Source organism: Dermacentor albipictus, chromosome 1 (genome assembly GCF_038994185.2).
Source record: "Dermacentor albipictus isolate Rhodes 1998 colony chromosome 1, USDA_Dalb.pri_finalv2, whole genome shotgun sequence".
NCBI lineage: Eukaryota > Metazoa > Arthropoda > Arachnida > Ixodida > Ixodidae > Dermacentor > Dermacentor albipictus.
This window is the reverse complement of record NC_091821.1, coordinates 261109598-261129459: the sequence shown is the minus strand read 5'-3', so window position 1 is coordinate 261129459 and position 19862 is coordinate 261109598. Positions and strand designations below refer to the sequence as shown.

At 41.7% G+C, this 19862-nt stretch overlaps 1 protein-coding gene across 4 annotated transcripts in view; it reads right to left on the bottom strand.

Annotated features, from left to right (window-relative positions):
• The window catches only part of LOC135902897 (DNA polymerase lambda-like), a 54737-nt gene that overhangs the window by 14259 nt on the left and 20616 nt on the right, over positions 1 to 19862 (bottom strand). For 3 of the 4 annotated variants that reach the window (XM_065433206.2, XM_065433207.2, XM_065433208.1), the window contains 2 exons: positions 13036 to 13127; positions 3262 to 3423 (listed from right to left, as the gene is read on the bottom strand). In XM_065433206.2, coding sequence (XP_065289278.1) covers positions 3262 to 3423; positions 13036 to 13127 — 254 coding nt within the window. The remainder of the gene's footprint in view (positions 1 to 3261; positions 3424 to 13035; positions 13128 to 19862) is intronic. The other variant, XR_010564640.2, reaches the window with a different exon arrangement.

Sequence of the window (19862 nt, the reverse complement as noted above, 5' to 3'; positions counted from 1 at the left end):
AGGCGTAATCAGTGTCAATGATTTATGGTTGCATTTTAAGGACGCAGTGCAGGAATGTATGCACAGGTATATTCCAACAAAACGCAAGAGAATGGCCCGCAATAACCCTTGGATCACTCGTGACATACTGCAGCTAAAGCGCCGCTTAAAACGCCTGTCACGCTCCAATAGTTGTGTCGATTGTTCCGTGCTACAGTCAATGCGTACCGAACTTAGGAAAAAAATTACAGACTCAAAGTATCATTTTTTCAATGTTAAGCTACACCATATTTTATCTAATGCCCCAAGAAAGTTTTGGATGCAAATAACCGAGAAAAAGGACCCGGTCACCAAAATTACATTGAATGATACCGAGACCAGTGATAACCAGAATATTGCGGAAGCGTTCAACGAGTACTTTGCTTCGGTATTTCTACGTGGTACTGAAGATGATAGCCTAGAATTTTCAGGTTCTGGCTGCAAACTTACGGACCTTTTTGTTTCCGAAGAAGGTATTCTTTCGTCCCTATTAAACATAGACATAAAGAAATCTGCTGGTCCTGATGACATACGAAATAATTTTCATTTTAGGTACGCGGAGTGGTGCACAAAGTATCTGTTTATAATATTTAACGAAAGTCTAAAGCAAGGTGTCCTTCCTAACGATTGGAAAGCAGCAAAGATAATTCCCATTCATAAGTCCGGAGGTAAACTCAGTATAACTAATTACAGACCGGTCTTGCTTCTCTGCACCGCTAGTAAGGTGATGGAGCACTTTATTTTTAAGCACTTGAGCAGCTTTCTGGAAAACAAGTTTTTTTTCAGAAAAACAGCATGAATTTCGGCGTGGCCTATCTACAGTTACTCAGCTTCTACATATTACCATTGAAGTCATGGCAGCACTGGACTGCGATGGGCAAATAGATGTGCTTTTTTTTTAAATTTTAAGAGCATTTGACCATGTTTGTTACAAAAGACTAAAACTGAAGCTACAATGTACGCTGAAAGATGAATTAATTCTTTGCTGGCTTGACTCTTTAACTAATCAAACACAATATGTCCGTATAGGAAACTCGATTTCTTCACCTGCTCCCATACTTTCCGGTGTACCGCAAGGTTCAGTACTTAGACCTCTTAATTCTTAATTCTTTGCGACTTTATTATTTGCGAACTCACTCGTACCACTTGCTGTTGCTATTGCTGGTGGTAATCCATTTAAATGGGGCGAGTATACCATTTATATAAAAAATTGTGTTGGATAACCCGACCTAGACTGATGTCCACGCACACACCTGTACCACCCTAAGTAGCTGAATGTATATGCTGATCAGAGCGTCTGCTGTGATGCTTGATGTGATGCTTCTAGTCAAATGTCAAACATAGTGGGAAAAAGAAAAAAGACACCTTGAATGAATCCTGGCTTTCCAGTTATGCTGGACAAGCAAACAAGAGAGAGGGCCATGTCCACTGAAATACACAATCAGTGAAAGTTCATCTTTACACCTGCAGCAGTCACTACTTTCTTTAGAAAAAATTAAATAAATCTGAATTTTTGACCAGAAGGAAGGGCCAAAAAGATGTGCAGGAGGTTCACTTGGAAAGGGTAGGAAGGAAAAGAAGTGTGCAGAAGGGTGAACAGTAGCAGGCAGCATATCTAGATGATACGAGGACATGCCACTAAAGAGATACCAATTTCTGTGGAAGACTCCAACTTTTGATCTGCTTTTGGCAGCTTCTCTTTTGAAGATTTTGTCAATGCCAACAGGGAAATGGAAGTCTGCAATACATATGACAAGCAATTCCACTGAGCACACCATGAGTCGTTGCCGAAATGGAATTGATGATGGCAACAGCTGAAAGGATTGTAGTGAATGTAGTAGACAGATGTGTACAAGTGAAGCAGAAGCTGGACTCAGCACTGCAGTTCTCCCACAAGGCCAATGATGAACAGGTGCTTATGCAGGAAAGAATCCACATGACATCACCTGACGGGTTCACCCATGTTGGCTGTTGCCAGCTTGTAGATTAGGCTCAGTGAACACCTGCTGTACATTGCCGTGCAGTGCAACAAGGTATCTCAGGTGTTTCTTAACTGCAATGATGGCAGCTGTTGATAGCAGGTTACTTAAGCAAATGAGATGATGGCGAGTTGAGATGTTTTGTTTTCTTGCCCTTCTTGATAAGCCAGGCATCTCAGCTGATTCTTGCAGTCCTGTCAAGTTTCAATTAATAAAAGCACACTGTGCGATGGAATGTTGTAAAAAAGTATGTTCAGAAAAAGAAAACCTTCATTTTAAATGAAAAAATATTTAATAGAACACGCAGCTACTTTTTTCTGCACTTTTCGCCCGATAAAACGTGTTACTGCAGCTTGGCTACTTCCACCTTTCTTGGCTACCTTATGATTGCAAGTTGCGATACTGGTTCAGGTTGTAATCATGGATGTTATTGAAGTTAAAGCAACAGTTAATCTTAACATTAAATGAATTCCACATTCTATTCTGTTGTCTTTTCGTGAGTTCTTCATCATACATAACATTCTCTTTTCACTTTGGTGCTGTGCACAAGAACAGGCCAGAAAAGAACAAACAAACTGAACAGGCTTGAGGACATTCGGGCACTTGAAACTTGCATGTTTTGTTCAAGACGAGTGGATAGTGTGCCTGCACTGTGAAAGGACAATTTGCTTCCAAGTCTGACCAGGCATGAATTTGGGACAGACGCCCATGTCAGCAGGGTCAAGTTGGGGCTCAGAACAATATAATGAAATCAGGAACAGTACTGTAAAATTTGCAATAGTTTGTAACTCCATGTACAGCTCCTTTTTCATGCATAATTGCTTCTACGATTACAGCAAGCTCGTACATATTCAGCCACAAATGAATACGAGAAAAAGAAAGATCAAGTACAAAATTTTCAAATCAAATACTGTGACTTGAAATGAAAGTGTCTCAGCCATACTTGAAAGCTCAAATATGTATTTGCCCATTCCTCCTATTCTGTCATAGCTAGTACAGTCAAATTTCAATATTATAGGGCATAATCAATTATCAGACATGACGAAGTACATATTTTTCTCATATATATTAGCATGTAAGGAATATATGCTTATAACAAATATCGGATGTTATGAAGCTATTTTAGTATCAGATGCGACTTCGTTATAACTAGGTTTAACTGTGTAAGTGTCACTGTATTGAGGTTGTGCCTTGAATTACAGGTACTGGGAGCCCAGGAGTCTTTTCATCAATATGCAAGGGCTCTGGCTTTTCCTGTACTTACTGTTCTGCAAACATCTGCATAAAGGCCATGGTCATTGAGGGACATGCTCTTGCGACGAGCCAGGAGGCGCATGGAACGATTAAAATGGGCAGAACCAGTGAAGGCTAGTAGAGAACAGGCAAATTCCTCCTGGGGCACCACAAAGATGTCCAGGCGACGATGCTGTTTAAAAAAAGAAAAAAAGAAGAAAAAATTGAAGATGGAGTCAGCTACAGGGGCGAAACTAAATATGAAAGCCCGTTTTTCCATTCTCCTATCGATGCCAGCAAGACTACTGCTTTGTTTATTTCATCACTCTATGTTAATTGGGACTATAGACCAATCAATGCATTGAGATTTAAGGCAGTTAAAAACTGTATCTCCAAAGTGCCTGTTTTTATGAGCAACCTGTCTGGTGTGTCTGCAGAATCACTTGTCAATGGCTAGCCCACTGATGTTTCTGGCATACCCGTTTCTTTCATCGCTTTATGCCAATGAGCTGTCCATCCAAATAAACATTTATCAGCATCATAAACCAAGCAATCATATTAAGGACCGCATATTGCAAGGTTGCGACATTGGATATATTTTGCTAATGAGGTAGTAGGAAAATATTTTGCTACTCCTATGCCTTTCATTTTTGCATCATTTTCAGGATACCAAGTCTCCTTTTACAGTACGAGTGACTTTCTTGCTATTGCAGAAGAATACTTAAATAATACAGCCAAACTTAATATTCCTTTTTAGTTTTAACAAGCCAAGGTCAGAAATTTTTCGAAGTGAGTGCGTTTCTCAAATGATGGGAAAGGCAAAGCAATCATTCGTTTACTGCTATATATATTTAGTCAGCACCAAACTTGAGTCAACTAATGAGTTCACAATCTATGGCCACAGGCACTTATTCATGTTAAACTCATGCCCACTCACACACACAACTACCGTCTCACACTCATTTTGACTGATGATGATGATGATGAATTGGTGTTGTGGCAGAAGGGCCAAATATTGCCAAAGAGCGCCATGCTAGTGTTAAATGAGTTGGCAATGTAGTAGTGAACTGCAAGAGGTAGATGTGAGGGGGTTGTAAAGGGGCCTTAAAACAGTCGCTATGTAATAAGGTTATGGTAACTACTTATGTATACTATGAACATGAAAGATACATTCTAGGAGGGTAATACAATGCTAAATATGTCAGTGGTAGAAACTTGTAAGAAGCACTACTGCCTTGACAGAGTCCTTGCAACCAAAGGGCTTGGAGGCATGTACTATACAGAACACTACTATCATAACAGCATCCTCGTCTGGCGAGAGGATGTGCTACGAATTTCTTGGGATAATAACATGTAATACAATGTTACTCACGGAACCTAGAACTGCACTGGTGTCAAAAAACAGTTCTGAACCAAGAAACATTACCGGATGGAGTGGGATGTGCTGGCAGTAGGCTAGAGGAAAGTGTTTCTTTCTCTAAGCTTCTGCTTCTCGGCACTCCAAGAGGACGTGGAGGATGGTCAGCCTCTCACCACATCTACCACAGGTTGGAGGTTCATTACCAGTCAGGAGAAAGTTGTGGGGAAACCATATGTGTGTCCTATCCTGAGTTGACAGAATAGGATATAATTTCATTGTATTTTCGTTGCGGAGGGCCGGAAACCTATCTAACTGCGGCTTAATCACATGAAGCTTATTGTTCATTTCAGTGTCCTAAAAGCGTTGCCAGTGGCTTCACAGTTTCTTTCGTAAGAAAGGCTTCAGATCTGTGGCCGGGACAGCAGCGGTAAGATTGATACCTTGTGATGCTACTGCCGTGGCAGTTTCGGTGGCAAGTACATTACCCTCTATTCTTCTATGCACAGGAACCCAGCATATTATCCCATCTACGAGATGAATAAATATTGCACAAGAGTGAGTAAAATTTAATAAAAACAGGATTTCTGTGCTTTCATAAAGACATTAAACTTTTACAACACCTAACGAGTCTGTCATTATTATTGTCTTCTCTGGTTTTAATTTCTATGTTTCATCGCAGAAATGTGTTTCATTTTAAGAGTTTCATCACAAAGAATACTGCATAGGCTACTGCAGTAAAGATACTTGTCTGAGGGTTCAATATGCCAGATTCAGAGAAAAAGGGACCAACAGCTGCATAACATACTCCAGCATGTGACTTTGATGTGTTGGTGTAGAATTCAGAGCAAGAGTACTTCGATCTTTTAGATTTCGAGCTCTGGTGTGTACTTTGTGACTTCTACAAAAGATATATCACATTCTATCATCTGCCACTTCCAAGGCGGTAACAACTTAACTAGAGGCATTAAGCGATGTTCGAGGAGTGGGAAATCCACTTCTATGCTAAGCTTCCTCACACGCAGTGAGAAAGACTGTCAGACAGAGGGTTGATTATGAAAAAGTGTAGCACACATAAAACTGCGTGCTACACAAATGTGAAGCTGATGTATGCTCTCTGCAGGTAGACTGACCACTCATTCGATTCTACGTATTAACTTTCTATAGGGCTTGTACTGGACACGCCAGTGGCCAGGCGGATACCTAGATGGTGGAAAGGATCTAACATCTTTAGCATGCTCAGGGTGGCAGAGTGATATACCACGCCACCATAATCCAATCATGATTGAATGAGGCTTTTGTAAAGGTTCATTAAACACTTCCTGTTGCTGCCTTATGCTATGTGAGATAAAATTTCCAGTAAGTTCATTGTTTTGAGGCATTTTGCCTTGAGATATTTTATGTGTGGAATGAAAGCAATTTTAGCATCAAGTATAATGCCTAAAAACTTGTGCTCTTTACTAGCACTGTTTAAGCTCTGAGTTTACAACAACCACATAGAGACATGAGCAGGATTACCAACTGCCCGAATTGATTACCTACTAGCCCAAACCAGTGCTTTGCATGTGCTCTTTGTTCACAGGTATTTGTTGCCCATACATTTCGATACTGGGATCTGCAATGAGCCCTTTCTTCCTTGTTAAAAAGAAAAAAAGAAAGCATAAGAACTTTTGTGGGGGTTAACTTTAAACTAGTTTTCATCTGACCACTTAGCCAACTTGTTCAAGCGCTATTGTATTTGTCTCTCACACACTGTAAGGTTCCAGGATATGAAACCTATTTGTACATTGCCTATGTAGATGGAATAGAAAATGGCTGGAGGTAGTGAACAGCGAAGCGTGTTCATCTTTACAATAAATAGCGTACAGCTGAGTACACCTCCCTGGGGTTACTTCAGTTTCTTGCATAAATGAGCGTGAGAGTCTGTTTCCTATTTTCACATGGAAAGTACATTTCGTGAGGTAACTCTCAATAACGTCCAGCACGTTCTCCCAATACCCATTCGTGACAGGTCTTGGAGGATTCCATAGCCATACGTGGTGTTGTAGGCCTTTTCAATGTCTAGAAACACAGATAGAAAGAATTGTTTGCCAATAAAATCATCACGAATATTAGCCTCAACATGCACGAGATGGTTGGTTGTTGACCAGCCTTCTCGAAATCCACACTGATACGGATCAAGTATTTTGTTCGATTCAACGTTATGTAGAAGGTGATGATTGATCATTTTTCCAAACAACCTGCAGAGGCAACTAGTAAGCACAATTGGGCAATAACTCATTATTGAAGTGGGATCTTTAACCTGTTTGAAAACTGGGATGACAATAGCTTCTTTTCATGTGGATGGAAGTTGCCCAGCTGCCCAGATAGTATTAAAGAGTGTGAATAGTGTGCTGTGCGTGTCTGTGTGAAGGTGTCTAACCATGTCATACATAATTCTGTAGGGACCTAGTGCAGAGCTCTGACATGCATTCAAGGAAGCTCCCATATCAGCAAAGCTAAAAGGCCGGTTAAAAGGTTCATTTAGGCTACATTTATGGTCGAGTGGTTTCCATTCTTCCCTATCTTTGTATTTCAGAAAACAGTCGGAATAATGCATAGAGCTAGAAATGCACTCAAAGTGCTCACCAAGAGCATTGGCCTGGCCCTTCAGACTGTTTTCTTGTTCATTCACCAAGGGCAACGAATGGATCTGCTGCCCCTTCAGCCTTCTAGGCCCATCCCATACTTTGCCTCCTGTGCGTACTTCTCGGAATGAAAATTCTCCCAGCTTGCCCTCATTGCTTGCCTTCACATCCACCTTCCCTGCAATTTTATGTATTTGAATTCAGTAAGGTTCTTTGGATTTGGGTATCGACAGAGTATGCCCCAAGCCTTCTTTTGCTTCTTTCGCACCTGTCTACAGTCATCATTTCACCAAGGGACTTGTCTTTTGAACAAGTTACCATTTGTCTGTAGAATGCACTTTACTGCTGTGTCTACTATAAAAGCAGTAAAATATGCTACTGCGTTGTCTATGCTAAATATACTGCTGAAATCTTATGATAAATAACATGATTCTTTCAAATGGTCCCAGTCTGTTGAGGCTAGTTTTCACTGAGGAACATTTGGAGGGCATCCATGCTGCTTTATCAATTTTAACGTTACAGGGAAGTGGTCACTTCCAAAGGGATCTTTTTATACACCTCACTCTAAATATGGAAAGATGGCTGCAGAGTCAATTGCTAAATCTATTGAAGAATATGAATTATGTTGGACACTGTAATATGTGGGCTCTTTTTTTATTAAAGAGGCACAGACCAGAGGATACAAGAAACTTTTCTATTAGGTGGCCTTTCATGTCGCACCGGCAGTCTCTCCAAAGAGTGCTATGGGCAACAGTGATAACATATGGTTCTAGGAACTGGTAAACAAGGCTGTAGAATTCCGTTTTGAGCTGATAGTTGGGTGGTATATAAACGGAGTAAATGTTATCAGCTTGTTGAACAAAACTGCTTGCACAGATAAAGCCTTAAGGGGCGTCTGCAGGGCAAACTGTTGGTGAGCAACAGACTTACTTACAGCTACAGCTACACCTTTGAACGAGGCAGAAGCATTGTCATGGTCATTACGAAAAATGGCATATTGGGTGAGAAAATTCAACTGTGTAGGCTTTAAGTGCATTTCTTGGAGACACAGCACCTTTGGATTAAATTTCTGTATCAGTTTTGTGATGCCACCGACGTTACGAAGAACTCCTCTGACGTTCCACTGTAGTATCTGTGTATCCATATTGCAGAAGAAGTTTGCGTGTATCTAGTATAAGAAGACTAACTTAACTTACAGAGCCCCTTTCAGGCCCTCTGATACAGGGTTTTTCTGTTTTGGAGCGATCATGAGAATCTCGCTGCTACTTAGGCGCTGGCAGTGTCGTCTGGTCAGTTGTTATGTACATCACCTCTTGCGAGGCACTGGACATGCGCTCTTGTGAGCGGTTGGTTTTACATGAAGGCCTTGTGTCGAAGGGCAAGACCCTTCCGAGGCCACTAACCCAGAGGTCGATGGCCCCCTTTTTTTTTTGAGATGGTGGAGCAGCTGCCAAGGGGGTGATCATGTTGCTGCCGGCTCACTATGTGTGGGCCAGACAGCCGCCAGAAGCCGTTGTGATGCTACCCTGACGCGCCACTTCGGTAAAGCTGTTCTTGGGCAGGTATTATACTCGCTTACTTGCCTCCTTGAATTGGATATTTTCTTTGACTTGGATTGTGCCAATTTCTTTCTCCTTCTTTCATGATTGGTGCGACCACAAGTATGCAGCATGTTCCCCATCACAGTTGACTTAGTGTGGAGTGTTATTACATGTTTTGAAATAATGTTCATTGGTACTGCACTTGGTGCAAGTCAACCGGCCTCAACGATTCTGTGAACTGTGGCCGAACCTTTGGCATTTGAAGCATCTGAGAGAGTTTGGCACGTATGGCCTAACACGAATCTTGATGTACCTGGCCTCGACAGACTCGGGCAGAACACTTGAGCTGAAAAGAAGTACCAGATGTTTGGTATGGATTTCTTTTCCGTGACGCCTCATCTTAATTCATTTAACCCTGATAATGTTCTGATCACTCCATGGATAGATGGACAGATACAACTTTATTGAACGTCGGGCAAAGTTTAATGTGAACCAGCTTAGGTCTCCGACGGGGGAACATCAAGGCCCTGCCTCAGCCCTCCAGAAGTTCAGCCTCAGTCAGCTCCCACAAATCATTATCGGAGACGACACTGCGGGTGGTATTCATGGTACGGTGCGGGGTCACTGTTACTGTAACATTCCCAAAGGACATTAGATTGGGCAGTTTTTCATGTTGTTTCTGATCGCGGAGCTCCAGAAGCAGATAACCGCTTGCCATTTTTTATGGTTTGTAACCTGGAGTGAAAACTTCACTTAAAGATTTAGAGACGAGGAAGAGTGAGATCATTCTCACCATCTCTTCAGGATTATTAGAGTGGATAATGTGAAACTGTGGAAAATTTTGCCTTCAGTTGCCAAAACATTGAAAGACATATTCAGTGCACCTTCATTCTTGAGGGCAATCAGGGTGCTTAGGGAAGTAATTATCCATAAGTGTATCTACAGATTCCGGCAGAAATGCCAGCTGCCCAGTGTGGAGCCCAAAGAGGGGATGCCACAGGACTTATAAAGAACAAGTCCTGCGGACGCCAACTGTATGTTTCCGGCATAACCAAATATGTACAGCCAAGGTTGGTTGTTCCACACAATGTTAACCCTCGCTGCCGGGAAGATCAGAAGAAAACGGAAGAGAGGAAAATACAGGAAAGATTAAAAGCGAGAGAGAAAGACAAAGATCGAAAAGGAGGATGGGAAACTGTCACTCACTCACATCCATACCCGTGATATGAGTGTAAGTGAATAGGAACGAGAGTACTCATGAGTGAGTATGCTGGCTTATGCTGTCAGCAGCCTTGCACCTTGCACCAACAATCCCAGTTTGAAAATATGCCACCCAGAAATACTGGTGGCTTCTTTTGCCAACAGCATGCCAACCAAAGAACATGTTCGGGGCATGTAGGTGCTAGTAAAAGCAGGAGTCAATTGGTTTGCTATTATTTGATTGTTGTGTCCAAAAGGTTACTTCTTTACACTCCATTACAAATTTTCTGCAATGAAATGCAAGCATGAAAGATGAAGCTCCACCATTGAAAGATGAGGAGAACACTTGGGGGAGCAATATGCTTTACGAATATATAACAGTATGGGAGGACCACTCCATGCCTTGTAGAGGCAGAATTTCTTTTTTCCTGGTGGCAGAGAGTTCTGTAAAGAGGCAGTGCGATGTGGTAGGGATTCCTTGCACAAGTGTGCTGTAACTGCCAAGTGGAAATAAAATTGCAGGAAGAATGAAAACGAAAAGCGTGGTTTTATGGCATGCACCAAGTTGGTGTGCATTGTCAATAACCTAGAATGTACAAACACAGCACAAAAACTCCTAGTGCAGCCTCATTGGCTGCACTGAGAGATGAGTATGGAAGAAAAACATGACAAGCAATATTTGAGGAGAAAATAGTGATTACACCTGCAGTGCTCGCTGTTAATTTTTGTTGCTGTAAGCTGTGACATTGAGCAAACATGTTTCTACTGCTAACATAGATGTCGACAAATATGTTGAGAAATATGTTTTGCAGTGCAAAAAGGCGCTCTGTCTTGGACATCTACTGCAGCACAAACTACAGCCAAGATTTTGAGTTGCTCAGCATAAAATTTTAGCTTCAATCAGATCAGACACGAAAAGTCTGCACATTTGAGTGAAAACTGAAAAGCAATATGGAATCTTTTGTTAGTATATCATGTTCGCTCCAAGTAGGAGCACAAAGATCTTGGCTGAGGAAGAGCTTGTGGTAAAGAGCTCCACATTCTTTTGTAGCAGTCACTCTTCTTATGAAGCTGCTTAATGTGGCAGCAAAGAAATCTGAACAGTTGTGGCAGTATTTCGTACTTTACAATGTCTTGTGTGGCACATTGCAAAGTCGTGCGTGGCACGACTGCCTCTCTAATCAGGAAATTGGGAGAGGCAGTGTGTGGGTGACACGTGGGCGCAATTCACAGCAGCTGCCAGACAGACCCCTGCTCGTGCAACGCTTTGTTTTCATGTATGTTGTCGGTGGATGTGCCTGTCGCATGCCTTATCGATGGTGTCATCGGTGAACAGACGATGCATGCTACTCTGGCGCCATCTCGTAGCAATGACTGCCGCAGGACATGTCTTACACGGCACTACTGTAAAATCCCGAGAGATGTCCTAACCCTGAAAGGTAACCCACCCCTGTTTCTACCAAGATTTTCTAGTTTTATAAAATAACATGTGCTAGTTCCTATAGGTACACTGAAAATTAGCCCACCTCATAATTTCACTAGATTTTTTATCGATTTTCGGTGGGCCATCTCTTCACATTTTACAGTAAGCTTTTCTTCTCACCCTTTTGCCATACCCTCCTGCTCTGCTTTCTGCCTCATGGTTTCACTGCACCCTCCTCCTCTGCTTTTTTCCGCATGCTTTCTTTACTCTTGCCATCTTTCATCCCCCGCTCTGCTCCGCGTTCACTCTTTCATCGTTCACAGTGCTCGTTAATTCGGTTATGCCGAGATAAGCCGATGCCAACGCTCAATGCAGGATAGGGCACCTAAGAATTGCGATCTTAAAAAAAAACCCCACCCACTGATGACCAGTATTCTTAGTAATGGGACAGCAACTTTCAAAGGGTCGTTAAGGATGCATCAAGAATTTAAAAACTAGGCCAGAACTTAGCACCATTAACTCTGTCTAAGTGTGTGTGATCACATACTTAGACAGTGATGATAGTGACATCTTGGCAACTGCGTATCAATGTGACGTTTCTATACCTCGCATCTTTTTTTGCGATTTCATGCCCTCTGTGATGCAATTGTAGTTGCTCCAAACACCTAGAGTTTTCTGCTAGATACTTTCAAAATAGGTGAAATCTGCTTATAATTCTATAAAGAAATGTGTGACTGATGGTGGGATCGAACTTTTGTCTTCCAGCACAGCAGCCCAATGCTCTAACAGTTAGGCCATAATTGCATGCATGCATCACTCGTGTCAGTTTGCTCTTCCAAAATGTCTAGTGCGTGCGTCACATACCAGTTTCTCGCATTCTTTCCTCGTGACAGCTAGCACTTTAAGAAGCTGTGTTAAACAGCACTGGCTTCATGATCAGCCGAAATTTTTGGACTGCACTGTCTTTACGATTGACCCACATTTTTTGTCAGATGGATACCTACAAAGTGGTCCACCTATAATGCTATTGCATTAAAAGGCATCATTTCAACACCAAAACTTCTGCAAATTGAATTCTAAAATTCAAACATCAAACATGTTGGTTGAGGTACACGTAAGATGAAGCATCTAACAGATACTGCCGAGTGAATGGCATCACGGGAAGCTATGGCTCTATTTGTTTTTGAATGCCAATGCAGTGTGATGGCATATAATAAATTACGAGTTCTTGCAATCTCAGGAGGTGTTAATATGGTGTTTAAGAAGTTTCAATGCATTTTTCCAACTGTGTTACTAACTTGTACATTTATTTAAAATGTGTACATGATTTAAAAGTTTTTTTCTAGCTCCATTTCACATCCCTAAAGCAGTCACCTCAGAGAAGCTACTTGAACTTCACAGACAAACATTGAATGCAAAGCTCTTTCATGCACTATGTTCTCCAATTTTGACTCTCCTTCCTGCTTACATTTTCCCTTTTAGCCTTAATGTCTCAGCAAAAAAAAAAAAGGCACAAGTCCTGCTTACAAAGTGCCCCACTTTCTGGATTACACAGCTACTACAGGGCACAGGTTTTGTACATATTCAGTAAGAGGGTCAGTTTTCCTTCTGTTGTACAGCATAAGAATGATCTTCTAAAGAGAAGACACCATCCCACCTTACTGCCATCTTCTGGTATCCTGCAGACACCCATGTACTTCCTGGGGCTGCCACCCTCATGTGGTACAACGAGGTCGTCAGTTAGAAAGCCTGTGTAAGCACATACACAAGTTAATGTAACCTACAGATCACATAAAGGAGTCAACAAACGATTTTGAAGATTCCATAACCTATGTGTGTACAAACAAAGATAATAACACCAACAGCTTTTGTAACAGTACTTTATCAAAGTTTGTGGTAGAGCATGCACCTCGTATGAACTTTTGAATCTTTATACTCCTGGGAACCAACTGTCTTTTCCTAATAAGTTGAAATTGTCTCCCAGCGTAGCACTTGATCACCTGTAGAGATGTGTATCTTGGAAAAGGGCTCTGTTGGAATTTTTCTAGGATTGCTTTCTGGGTGCCCTGTCTCCAATCACAGACAGCCTTGCAGAACATCTGCTGTAGCTGTGGGAGGCAGACTACACCTGCAGTCAGGATCCCGTCAGTAGAATAGGTACAGTTCTCAGTGATTCAAACACTTGAATCATAGCACTTATAAGCTGAAATTGTCTCCCAGTATAGCACTTGATCACTTGTAGAGATGTGTATCTTGGAAAAGGGCTCTGTTGAAATTTTTCTAGGATTGCTTTCTGGGTGCCCCGTCTCCAATCACAGACAGCCTTGCAGAACATCTGCTGTGTGTGGGAGGCAGACTACACCTGCAGTCAGGACCCCGTCAGTAAAATAGGTACAGTTCTCAGCGATTCAAACGCAATAATCAGCCAGCATGGAGGCCACCGGTAAATGCTGAGGGATTACTGGGGGGCTAAATGCAGTTACAATGCATCATAAAGGTCTTTGCTTTCATCATATGCCCCAATGCATCAGCTCGACTTCCCCAGTGGCCACTAGTGGCACAAAAAGCACTGGCTGCCATACGTGCCGATTATCGCATTTGAATCTCTGAGCACTGTACAAGCACACTCCCAGCCTTGTAATCGGCCAATATGAAAGCTTAATACTTGGGAATGGGGCCATCTTACAAGCAATAGTGGCATCCCCACTTGATAGGCGAATAGATGCCACATGAGAAATAGCCCTTATGAAAACCACCAGGACTCCATGGACCACAGTTTTGATAGGCTTTTCTTTAAATGTACAGCCTTCTGCATTTTTAGCTATATCATGTGAGCGTCCATCACGCATCATTTTAGGGCCTCAAAATGGTGGTAATCAGCGAGACCGGCAGAAGTACTCTCAGGTGCACTAAGCACTCCTCTGTGCAGGGGTTATCTAATATGATGTTTTCTTCAGGACGATGCACAAGAATATTAGTTTTGTCGCATGATATAGCTAAAAATGCGGGAGTATCTTTTCCTCATGATGGAAGGCTCTTGAAGTGTTTTGACATATGAGGTCTGCCCGGAAAGTTGCGAACTTTTGATATGAAAGCGTCAAATGGCTCACTGAGCGGAAAAGCCAGTGTCCGGCATCTGTAGTGGCCTAAATTTCCACGGCTGCAATGCCACGTCACGAGTGCGCCTTAGTGGAGTTCCCATTGGCTGTGCTGCCATGGCCTGAGCACGCCTCAATGAAGCAGAGTGAGAGAAACGGTATACCAGCACACCAGGTGTTGCATGAGGGGAGAGGACATCGCAGTGATGCTACGTCACCATCGCTCTCAGAAGCCTGTGTTATCGGCACATTCCTTTCCACGCAAGCTCTTACCTGTTTTCTAAGTGCGTCTCGGTAAGGCCAAATCAAAACATGCCAAGCGTCTCAACATGCTCACTTGCCCGTGAGGAGTTCATGACTCGAAGGACCGCTCAGCAGTGTTCAAATGGACATTCATGCTTTCACATTCACCACTCATAAGAAGTGCTTAGGTGTCCTTGAATTTTTTGTCCAACAGAATTAAATTTCAATGCAACTTGTATTTCCTTATAGTGGGAAATGTAATGTACCAGGTGGAAACAGCAGCTCTGTATTCATACATCACTTGTTTTGTTATGAACATTTGTGTGAACTGATGTTGACTGCACTTGATGATTTTCTCCAAACAAAAATGAGTGAGTCAAGGAAGCAGCAGGTTTGTGCAAAATTCGGCATAACGCTCATGTAGATGCTACAAATATGTTTTTGGACTACAGCTTTAGGAAAGACTACAACACACAAGTGGTGGATATGTTTTAAGGAAGCTTGTACTTCTGTTCAAGATGATTGTTTGGGTAGGTTATCAACTTTATCATAAACTTATTTCACTGTGTGCAAAGTGAAAGAAGTTATTTGTTTCAACCGTTGCCTGACAGCTTGAGAAGTAGCTGAAAAGGTTGGCATTTCAAAAACTGTTTGCCATATGATTTTCATCAGCATGTAGGGAATGCGCCGCTTCATAACAAAAGTTGTGCCACCGCTTTCTTCAGACGAACAAATGCAGACATGGCTATAAGTGAGTAAAAAGCTTCTGAGACAAGCTACATCTGATGAAAAATTCATAAAAAAACCTCATCACTAGGTACGAGACATGAGTTTATGGTCAAGATGCAGAAACCAAGCATATTGGTCATTGCAGTGAACGAGACAATGACAATGAGACAACAAGGTATGACAAGTTCAGTTAAACTTGGCGTTGCTCATGGTTTTCTTTTAAAATTCTGAAAGTGTCAATTACCATGAATACCACAGAGAAGACAGCCAATAAGGGGTACATTGGAAGTTTGGAAATGTCTTTGCAAAGCAATGCAGAGGAAAGGACAATGCTTGGGAAAAACAGCGCTGGAGGTTGCATCATATGCACCCCCACATCACTACTCATAAGAGAGTTTTCGGCCAAGAACTTCACACCACTTGTTCCCTAACTCTGTATTCACCAAACTTAGCCACAACAGACTCATTTTTTCTTCCATAAACTGAAGTGCGCTCTGAAATGACGACGTTTTGAATCCATTGACACAGTCAAGAAAGATTCGCCATTCAAGCTACATAGCATCTCAAGAAAAGTGCTACAGGAAGCATTACTTTCATAGTAGAAATGCTACGTTCAGTGCATGACTCAGACGCAGACTGCTTTGAAAGTGACAAACCTAACTAGCTGGTAGGTAAACACAAGCAGATTTTTTTGTGCAAATTTAGTGAACTTTCTGAACAGACCTCGTAAGAACTGTGCAAGTTATTCCATGGCTAACCATAAGATATGGTATAGAACATGCAAACATATGCAACTGGTTTATGGAGTGTTTCAGTGATGACTGTTTGCAGTTACCTCAATTAGGGGATTTTATTAAAAAAAATATTTTGTAGTCAGAATTTACAGAAGTGACAAACATCAGAAATTGTACACTAACAGCCAAGAAGCCCTTTAAAAAATTTAGCTAACATTTTATTGAGAACTTTAGGGCATGAGTTCCAATATCCAAATTGAAGCCAGTCACCGCTCAAGGCATGTTCACTTGACAGGAAATCCGAGACTAATGCCTCGTTGATAGTTATTCATCCCGAAAATCTGCCATGGAATACATTGGTGTTCCACACAACTTTGCATCATAGTGAGTAAGCAAGGCTTTTTCAGGAAATAGTACGTAGAAAAATAACACATTTCACGCTAAATTTGGAAGCATGCCTCAAATATGTTGCTATAGTCTCAAAATTTTGCCTTAATAATGGCGAGCTTTAATTTCTCCCTTGTGATGTATGCTAAAGCTACTTCATTTAAAATATTAATTAATAAATCCTATTTAGTTAAAATGCTGACTGGCAATGATATTGTAGTTTCTAATGTCTTCCATAGATATGAATACTGACCAGCAAAAATTTATTCTTTCGAATAGCATATTTTTATATTTGGGTCATTCCATGTCAAGTGTCTCCTCAAAACGTTGCACACTCAATAACACCAGCTAGCATGCCTCATGGGGTGGGGGAGTTCCCGTCTGGATTTGAGAATGCTTCTGTACAGCTACTACTGAATCCTTTAAAAGAAATCTAGCGGTAGAACACATTGTGGATGATGAAATTCGCTACTTCTACTGTATAACCAAACATTTTTGATAGGGCCTGGTGAAGGGCTTTCAAAGATATAGAAATTTTCGAACTTGGTTCTTGCACCACATTCGCTGTTGTTTCATATAGCCCTTTTGCTGCACAGCACATTGGCTGTGTTGCTGCAGGCACCTGGTTGACACAGCATTGGTCAGCAACAGGAGTATTTTGCCAGTATGTGAGGGACTCAGTTGTGTTGCCCAATCGACAGAGCCATTAGGAAAATTGTCTTTGCCTTGTGTCTCATTGTCACACCTGGCCAAAACAGTAGGAATTTGCGAGACCAGGTGGGAGCTGTCCGAGTAGGCTTATTATTTTACCATTTCACCATTGGTACATGCTACAATGGCAAGCTTACGTGCCTGTTCACATGACTGTCAGGGCACAGTAAATCTCACACTTGAGCATCTGTACATGGGGGTTCTTTATGAAAGGGAACACATGAGCGCGTGCTCTGTGCTCCGCAGCGGCTGCTTAGAGTGCCAGCAAATGGCAGCAAGAGGAAGCATGTCCGCTTGTTAACCAGGCACAGCCGATGGGCAACTGCTGCTAGCAAGCTATGCCATTTGCACAACTTTCTTGGGGAACGAGGGTCTAGCATGCATTTGTCCATCAGCCATGCCTGGTTATTTTGGTCACCAATAGATGACGCCACAAGTATGCTTTCTCTTGCTGCGATTTGCTAGTGCTCCATATAGTGAACGTGCGCTACATAGCCACTGCAGAGCAGAGGCTACATGCTTGTGTGTTCCCTTTAATACAGGACCCCCTTGTACATGGCAATGCTAGTATATTGCAGTATTTATTCCTGATGAAGGAGCAGAGAGTGACGAATAGGTACTGTTGAGCTCTTTCACAGGTGACAGTAAACAAAGCCTGATGAAAACATGCACAGTATGAGCAGTCAGATGGATGCTTCTGGCAACATGAGTGTATTAAAATGTAACGCTCAGGACACCCCTACAATGTAGAAGTCGACTTTGATTTGACAAACAGAAAGCAATCTCCTGAGGCCACATCATAGTGAGACACAAGATTCATGATTCAAAATGAGCAGTGTGATGCAATGGGGACCAAAGAACGAACATGTGAACAGACAGAACAAATTGTGCTTACTTGTTATTTCTCTCGTGCCTATACTGTCATGCTGCCCAATTTTTAATCCTGAATACCCACCAACTACCCTACTTTTCATTGCTTCTACAGAGACTTACATATATGGATAGTATAAATTCTTGTTTCACTGAGAACATCAGTACCGCACAGAAAGAACATATATTCAACACGGATCGAAATATTGTTTTCTTCTTCTTATGGGAAGGTTTGTAATGAAGAGGTGCAAAAGATGAACACATGATGATGGGCACCAATGGCATTCTGATGCCTTTGAAGCTTTCTGCAGACATAAATAATAGCTATCTTGACACCATAATCTGGTTGTTGTAGAAACTCGAAAGACTGACTTTTTCTATCACATTTTACAGCACCCTTATTGCACATATACTCTTATGTTGTGTGAGGACACGTCCTCTTTGATAAATCAAAAGTCGACTTACACATTTCATGGCTGCATTGAGCGCAACATTTCAATAAATTCATGTTACCACAGGCCTCTATCTAATTGCCTATGTGTGTGTTTTTGTTAAGTTTCATTTAAAGTCAACATGAGGAGGTGCTCAACAGCACTGCTTCAGCACACTCTATCCAGGATAGAGAGAGAAAAAAGGGGAGGCAGTAAGGGCAACTAGATGCATGTCCAGTTTGCTACCCTAAATAGAGAGATGGGGGTTAAGAGATGAAAAAAGCGAGAAAAAATAAGAGAAAACAATGAGGGTGTGTAGTCCAGATGTGCACATCAAGACTACAAGTGGTCACTGAGGTCGGTTATGTCAGAAACTGATGTATATGTTGCTTTCTGAGCTTCTGATGCATGTGGCCATGATCCAAGCACCTTTGGCACAGAGTATAGTTTTGAGTCCAGATTATCTAATGTGGTGTGGAGAAAGTGCCAATCGTCATAGTGAGTTGAATACTGCAATGCACTGGTGTTTTGTAGTGCATGTTTTATGATGCTACGACAGTTGTGTGAATAGACACATACGCTTGCCATTGCTACATGCACCAATGGTAGAATGTTAAATAATAAGTCAACTCAGAGAGCTCTCCTCTAGTCTTGCAACTTGTGGCTGGCTTGGCTAAATATGAGAATGAGACAAGGCAAAGACAATTTCCTTAATAACCTTGTTGACTAGCCAACACAATCAAGTCATCATGTGACAAGATGTTCCTGTTATAATCCATAGCTGTGCATACTGACTGTCTGCAGCAAAGGAGCTGATGTGTGGCGTGGCGAAACAGGTCTATGAAGTGATACCGCATGCGGTGCAAAGATCAACTTCAAAAATTGATATCCTGCATAAAACAAATACTAAAATAAGGTAACTTCAGTATTAAACTACCGATAAACAGATCTATTTTTCTCCTACCTTAACTTGGACCACCTCAGTGCTCAAATTAACATTGAATGTGTACAAAACTGAATATTTTGGCACAATGCTCACTTTTTTCTTTGGAATTATCTTGGCCCATGAACATTTTCTTCAACAGAAGGTCCGCAGCAATCCAGAAACATTATTGACTAATGTGAATGCATTTCTGGGTATAAAAAATTGTGTATAGTGAAATCTCGATATAACGAACTTCAGGGGACCGCGGTAAATTGTTAATCTGAAAGATCGTTATAGTGAAAGCCCCAAAATTAACCATTTCGCCCCCCAACCCATCAGTTCATAAGTTGCCACCA